The sequence below is a fragment of the Cucurbita moschata genome, unplaced genomic scaffold (genome assembly GCF_002738365.1).
Source record: "Cucurbita moschata cultivar Rifu unplaced genomic scaffold, Cmos_1.0 Cmo_Scf00013, whole genome shotgun sequence".
Taxonomy (NCBI): domain Eukaryota; kingdom Viridiplantae; phylum Streptophyta; class Magnoliopsida; order Cucurbitales; family Cucurbitaceae; genus Cucurbita; species Cucurbita moschata.
In genome coordinates this window covers 2,802,329-2,809,822 of record NW_019268529.1, presented here as the reverse complement: position 1 = coordinate 2,809,822, position 7,494 = coordinate 2,802,329, and the positions used below count along the sequence as shown (strand labels likewise).

The 7,494-nt window shown below is 39.2% G+C and overlaps 1 protein-coding gene across 2 annotated transcripts; it reads left to right on the top strand.

Moving 5' to 3' along the window:
- The first annotated feature begins 1,705 nt into the window (after positions 1-1,705).
- LOC111451217 (ataxin-10) lies at positions 1,706-6,730 on the top strand. 2 transcript variants are annotated; one of them, XM_023091551.1, is made up of 4 exons: positions 1,706-1,822; positions 4,546-5,229; positions 5,307-6,203; positions 6,312-6,730. In XM_023091551.1, the coding sequence occupies exons 2-3, from the start codon at positions 4,623-4,625 to the stop codon at positions 6,200-6,202; spliced, it is 1,503 nt and encodes a 500-aa protein (XP_022947319.1). In that variant the 5' UTR covers positions 1,706-1,822; positions 4,546-4,622; the 3' UTR covers position 6,203; positions 6,312-6,730. The 2 variants fall into 2 exon arrangements, with proteins under 2 accessions (XP_022947319.1, XP_022947320.1); XM_023091552.1 differs by having other exon boundaries at positions 1,721-1,822; positions 4,581-5,229.
- Positions 6,731-7,494: the final 764 nt, after the last annotated feature.

The window sequence follows — 7,494 nt, the reverse complement described above, 5'->3', positions numbered from 1 at the left end:
GCACAAATCCAACGATGATCAACGCGTTGCATTAGAAAGAGAAGAAACAAATTTTTTTTATTACATGTGCCAATTTATTTTATAGAAATAGATTATAACAAAATTCCGACCCTTATATGACACATCAGTAAGAACTTTGTTCCACACTAGAGCAGCTCACTCGCTTTCATGACTACAACAACATACTACAGTATTTGGGTTTGGAATGCATACTCCATTTGTAAATCTTCTTCGAAAGCACAAATTTCTACATTGCTTGTCTTCAGCTTTACTCGCGTCTGAGCAAAAAGTGTCAATGTCCAAATTTAACTTCAGTATCTACATCAAATTTAAATAAAATTTAGATTAATACCAAACTAAATAATAGAAAGGAAAAAAAGCATAGCAAACGATAGCAAGAGTGAAGAGCGTACGAGAGCAAACTAAAACGAAAAGAATGGTCATTATAGTAAGAAAAATCGGGATAGATTTCTTATTAAAATTAATACCTATTAATTAATTTTATAAAACTGACTAATTTAGTTTTTAATATTATTTTATTTTTATTAGAATGTTTAAGAAATTTATTTCTAAATAAGATTTTTTTGCTAAAAAAAAAAAAAAAATTAAGAACTTCTAACATGATTGAGCTGTTTTTGTCTTGTCAGCTATTGTAATGACCCAGATCCAGGTTTCCACACCCTTAAGGGTGTACGCGTTTACTAGGGGAAGGTTCCCACACCCTTAAGGGTGTTTTGTTCTCCTATCTAACCAATGTGGGACATCACAATCCACCTCTCTTCGGGGACCAGCGTCCTCGTTGGCACTCGTTTCTTTCTCCAATCGATGTGAGACTGCCACCAAATCCACTCAGTGTCCTTACTGGCACATCGTCTGGTGTCTGGCTTTGATACTATTTGTAACGACCCAGATCCACCACTAGCAGATATTGTTCTCTTTAGACTTTTCCTTTCGGGCTTCCGCTCAAGGCTTTAAAAACCATCTGCTAGGGGAAGACTTCCACACCGTTATAAGGGGTGTTTTGTTCTCCTCTGCAACTAATGTGGGACAAATAACAATACATTTTTGAAATCTGGACATCTAACTTACTTTTGATCCGTGTAGATACATCAAAATGTGCTATTGCTAGAGTCTACATCTTCATTAGGTCAGAATCCACAAAATTTTGCAGGACTACTTTGCCATTGTCATAGCAAAGTGAAGTACTCAATGTACCTCTTAGATACCTCAAAAGCTACTTCACAGTTTTTCAATGTTCTTTTCACAAGTTTGTCGTGTGCTTGTTAACAACTCCTCCTACACGTGTATATATTAGTTCATCCATATTATAAATAATGTATTTAAAAATAGTATGAAATAGTGAAATATTTTTTTTCATTCTTATAAAAGAAATTTATGAAACAAGAAATGATGAACAAAAACTAAACTAAATAATAAAATAATATAAAAAAGCTAATTAAAATAATAAAATAGGTAAAAAAAACTAAAATTATAATATAATATAAAAAAGTCTATCCACGACTGTGCAAGATTTCTTAATATATTTTATAAAATTTTATAGTGTTCGAGTTAACTTTCAATGAACTTGAAACTTCAACTGAATTTGTTTGAGTTCGGGTTCAGAAAATTAACCAAACCCAATTAAATCTCTATGGTTCGATTTAGTTCGAGTCAGGTCGGTTCAAGTTTAGGGTCCAGGGGTCTAAATTTTTTTCCCCATATTGAACACCCGCTGGCACTTTCTTTTTCAATTTATTGGAAATTCTTTTGCACGAGCAAGCTTCCAAACTCTTCGGCAACTCTCCAGGACTTCCCCGGCTAGGTATGTTCTTCTCTTGATGTTCCATATATGACTATGATTATTTGGATGTTGTTACTGAGTATTAGAGAATTCTCCCCAAAAGGTTCTTGGATTATCTCATTTGTCCTCCCAAAACTCTTCGACTTGCGAAGAATCATACGTTTTTGAAAATGTTTTTCCACAGCCTGTAGATTGCTTCAGTGCTCTTTGAATGGCCAAATTTACTTTTGATCTCCTTCTTCGTAAGGCTGTTGTCAGGCTGAGTATATCGCCGAAATCCAAAGCCATTTCGCTAAGAAACCTAAATTTCTACTTCTCAATTCGTCCGCTCCCAGGCCCCCAAGAATTTGAAGGGCTGTAACTTTTTTCCAATTGATATTAGGCCTCCTTTGTGTTCCTGTTTGCAATTTTATTTGGTTCATTTGGAATGTTAGGCTTCCTTTGGAAGCCATTTTACTTTTGGTTTTATGCTCCTAAAATTAAGTTTATAAATACTACTTCCGTCCCCTGTACGTTCGTGTTTCTTTATGTAGAATTCTACTTTTGGTGTTTTTTATTACGTGGGGCTTGATATATCTGTAACATCCCAAGCCCACCTACCGCTAGTAGATATTGTCCTTTTTAGGCTTTCCCTTTCGGGCCTCCCCTCAAGGTTTTTAAAACTCCTCTGCTGAGGTTTCCACATTCTTATAAAGAATGTTTCGTACTCCTCTCCAACCGATGTGGGATCTCACAATCCACCTTCCTTCGGGGCCCAACGTTCTTGTTGGCACTCGTCCCCTTCTCCAATCGAGGTGGGACCCCCTAATCTACCTCCTTTGGAGCCAGCGTCCTTGTTGGCACAACGCCTTGTGTCCATCTCCCTTAAGGACTCAGCCTCCTCGCTGGCATATTGCTCAGTGACTGGTTCTAATACCATCTGTAATAGCCCAAGCTTACCGCTAGCAGATATTGTTCTCTTTGGGCTTTCCCTTTCGGGTTTTTCCCTCGAGGTTTTTAAAACGCATCTGCTAGAGAGAGGTTTCCACGCCTTTATAAAGAATGTTTTGTTCTCCTCCCCAACCGACGTGGGATGAAAATTTTGAAACTTAAATTGACAGTGAGTTATTCATGTGGAAGACATAAGGGAATAACTTGTTTAATTTATATTAGTATAAGCAGAGGAATATTTAACGTATTTTTGACATGAGCAGTTTATGAAAATTTTCCTGAAGTCTCTCTAGAGCTTAGGCAATGAGACCTTCTCTAACTCTTTCTCTTTATCCTTGTTGTGGATGTTTTGAGTAAGCTTGTGCTACTTTGCGTGAAGAAGTGTGTGGTTCAAGGGTTTAAGCTGGGGTCTGAGCCCATATCTTGTCCCATAATGTAGCTTGCACATGATATCCTATTTTTCTGTTTGGAGCAAGAAAACTCTTTGTTAATCTCAATGTTTTATTGTCATTCTTTGAAGCCATGTAAGGGTTGAAAGTTTAGAGGCTGCAGGCACATAGAGATGTGTTTAGAGGAAGTCTCAAAAAGTGAAGGCCAAGCTGTAGGTCACTTGACCTGTTCCGAGTTGACTAATCCCGAAAGAGATGTCTTTCTTTTGAATTATGAAATCACGTAGGTTAAAAAACAAGTCGAGAGTTCCATCGTTGGTATAGGTTGAAAAGCAAGTCAAGAGTTTTATCTTTGGGATCAATTGTTGTTCTTCTAAACTTCGGTATTCCTCTCTGCTTTCCTTGGATTTTTTGTACCATCTCTCTGATAGAGAGGCTTTGGATGTCGCGTGTCTTCTTTCAATTCTTTAGGGGCGTTGTGTTCTTTGAAGGGGGAGGGACGCTAGGTTCTGGACCTTGGATGATTCTCCTGTAGTTCTTCCTTTAGGTTGTTGTCATGCCCTTCCTGCCCCCCTTCTGCCTATGCTTTCTTCTTTCTCCCCTCTGTAAAGGCCACCGCTACTAGATATTGTCTTCTTTGGGCTTTTCCTTCCGAGCTTTCCCTCAAGGTTTTTAAAACGCGCCTGCTATTGAGAGGTTTCCACACCCTTATAAAGAATCTTTTGTTCTCCTTCCCAACTGGTGTGGGATCTCACTCACTCTCTAGAAGGTGAAAATTCCAAGGTAAAATTTTTTGGCTAGCAGATATTGTCCTCTTTGAGCTTTCCCTTCCAGGCTTTCCTTCGTGGTTTTTAAAACACTTTTGCCAGGGAGAGGTTTCCACATCCTTATAAAAAATGTTTCGTTCTCCTCCTCAACCGGTGTGAGATCTCACACCCTCTCTAGAAAGTAAATTTTTTTGTGTGGTGGTTTTGTATGGGAGAATCTACACTTTGAGCTACGTCTAGAGACGTTCCTCTATGTTATTTCTACAGTGGTGCATTCTTTATAGGCTTTAGGACATTTGTGGGGTTGTTCGTTTGTTCCATCCCTTTGGTCCTGTTGGTTGGATTCTTTCAATTTATGCTTGGTTTAGCCTAGGGACTGTTTCGCGGTGGTTTGTGAGAAGGGCACTGTTTCGTAGCATGCTATTTTTTTGCGGTGTCGTGGGGGGTTCGACTGACTTGAGACGAATAGTAGAACTTTTAGAGAGGTTAAACGGTTTTGTGACAAAGTTCGGGAGTTGGTGAAGTTTTATGTCTCATTGTAGGCATCAATCACTCGACCCTATATTGTAATTATGATCTTGGTTTTTAATTTTTTAGATTGAAGTCCCTTTGTGTAGGTTATGAGACATTCTTAATGATGCCTATACTTGAATTTCAGATTCTTACATAAATATTTCAACCTTCGCTATTCAGAAGCAGCCTTGTTTGTGGCTTACTAAGTAGTTTTGTCGACAAATGAAGAACTCAGCATCATTTGAGCAGTCTATACCTGAAAGAATTATTCAACCTTTGCTCAGTGCATCAAACTCTTGCACTCTAGAAGCATCCTTAGAAGCCCTTATTGAAGCTTCCAAAAGTGTCGAGGGTCGATCGAATTTTGCTTCTCAGAATATCCTTCCTTGTGTGCTCGAGCTGATTCAGTGTCTCGATTACACTTCTAATAATGCTCTTCAATTGTCATCCTTAAGGCTCCTTAGAAACCTATGTGCTGGAGAAATTAGAAACCAGAATGTTTTTATTGAACAAAATGGAGTCGGAGTCGTTTTGAGCATTTTGCAAAATGCTATGCTTTTGTTTGATCCCGATCGTGTGATCATTAGACTAGGACTACAGGTTCTAGCAAATGTTTCATTGGCTGGAGAAGAACATCAACAAGCAATTTGGCATGGATTGTTCCCCGACAAGTTTGTTTCACTTGCTCGTATTCGTTACTGTGAGATTTCGGATCCTTTGAGCATGATTCTCTATAATTTATGTAGTACAAACTCCGAACTTGTCGCATCGCTCTGCAGTGACGTAGGGTTGCCTATACTTGAAGAGATTACAAGGACGACAACTTTAGGTAAACTCGTAGATTTTCTAACTCTTAGATTTCTTTGAAATGTCGTGTTTTAACACTCCTTTTTGATGGTTTTTCAGTTGGTTTTAAGGAAGATTGGGTGAAGTTACTTCTTTCAAGAATCTGCTTGGAGGAACCTTATTTTCCTCGACTTTTCTCTGCATTACGCCCTATTGATACTTCTAAAGATGGCGGCAAAGACATGTCCTTTTCATCCGAACAGGCGTTTCTTTTGACAATCATATCGGAGATATTGAACGAGCGAATTGGAGATATCTCTATTCCCAAGGATTTTGCGTCATGTATACATAGAATATTTCAAAGCTCCATTCCTATTATCAGTTCCACACCGATATGCGAGCGCAGTCTCCCAACAGGCACGACTGCAGTCGACGTTCTTGGCTACTCGCTCAATATTTTACGAGATATTTGTGCGCAGGAGGATGGTAAGGAAGGAGGACATAAAGATGTCTCCAAGGATGCAGTTGATGTGCTTCTCTCTCTCGGACTTATCGATTTGCTTTTGGGCATACTTCGAGATATCGAACCACCAGCCATAGTCAAGAAGGCAATTCAACAAGCAGAGAACGAGAATAGAACAGATCTTCCAAACACGTCGAAGTCGTGTCCATGTCCATATAAAGGGTTTCGAAGAGATATCGTTGCTGTCATTGCAAATTGCTTATACAGAAAGAAACACGTACAAGACGACATTCGAAAGAAGAATGGAGTGTTTGTGCTATTGCAGCAGTGTGTTGTTGATGAAAACAATCCATTTTTGAGGGAATGGGGCATCTGGGCTGTGAGGAACTTACTGGAAGGGAACTTGGAAAACAAAAAACTTGTAGCTGAATTGGAGGTTCAAGGGCCTGTAAATATGCCTGAGATTGCTGAACTTGGTCTTCAAGTTGAGGTGGACCCAAAAACAAAGGCCGCTAAGCTTGTCAATGCCTCGCGACCATTTAAAGACAATTAAGGTAACAAACTGTGTTTCATTTGTGGGTTTGGACGCTTGTTTTTAAGGTTGAAATGTCTGTCTTGAACTGAGAGTTTTAAGGTTTCACTCTCTTATTACTATTTTGTAGGAATGAAAAACGTGGTACATGAAGAAACAAGAACCAACGCAAGCTTCTTCTACTTAGCGCCCACAAATATTGCCCGAACTCTCATTATTGGGCTTTTTCTAAACCAGATACCGAAGATTTCTTGCCCGAATCATCTATTGGAGCTATCAAGCAGTCTAGTTTAGCCTTTGGTGAGGGTCACAACTTCAGTGATGCCAACACTCTTGGTGGTATCAAGGACTCCAGCTCGAGTTCCAACGTTGGCCATAACCTAGTCGATGCCGGTACTCTCGGTAATGTCAAAGAATCTAGCCCCATCTCTGGCAGCGGTGGCCGTCATTAATGATCCAGCTTTTTAATGCTTAGACACTGATTAGTGAATAAATAGTGATTTTATTAATATGAAACTACTTATATTATTAATATTATATTATACTCTAGCGTCCAAAAATCATATTATGAACCTCTGTAATAGGTGGAATATTGAATAATATGTCATTAACGTATATGATTGAGTGCATCTAATATAATGAATTGGTATAAGATTGATTACAAAATATTTAATCTTTATTTATAAATTTGTTGATCGAAAAGATTAATACTTCACATAAGTGACTTAATTTGGAGACTTGATGTAGGAGCTTGTTCTTTTCTTCAATTGTTGTAGAACCCCTACCAAATCCACCCCGGCAGCGAGAAGGCTGGCACATTCCCACCAAATCTACCCCCTTTGAGGCCAGCGAGAAGGCTGGCACATTCCCACCAAGTCCACCCTTTTTGGGGCCAGCATCCTTTCTAGCATACTGCCTCGTGTCTACCATTCGTAACGGTCCAGGCCCACCACTAGCATATATTGTTCTCTGCCTCGTGTCTACCATTTGTAACGGCCCAGACCCACCACTAACAGATATTGTTCTCTGCCTCGTGTCTACCATTTGTAACGGCCCAGGCCCACCACTAGCAGATATTGTTCTCTTTGGGCTTTTTCTTTCGGGCACCACTAGCAGATATTGTCCTTTTTTTTTTTCTTTTGGGCACCGCTAGCAAAACACCCTTATAGGCTTTAAAACGCGTCTGCTAAGGGAAGGTTTCCACACCCTTATAAAGGGTGTTTTGTTCTCCTCTCCAACCAATGTGGACATCACAAAAGGTAAAAACACTTTATATAATCCTAAGTCCAAAAGGTCTCTATTTGAAATGTTGT

Bases quoted from the DNA above. Each gene is read 5' to 3' on its own strand.
- LOC111451217 (XM_023091551.1), top strand. From the start codon at position 4,623: ATGAAGAACTCAGCATCATTTGAGCAGTCTATACCTGAAAGAATTATT. The intron at 5,230-5,306 runs GTAAACTCGTAG...ATGGTTTTTCAG, and splicing joins TACAAGGACGACAACTTTAG to TTGGTTTTAAGGAAGATTGG.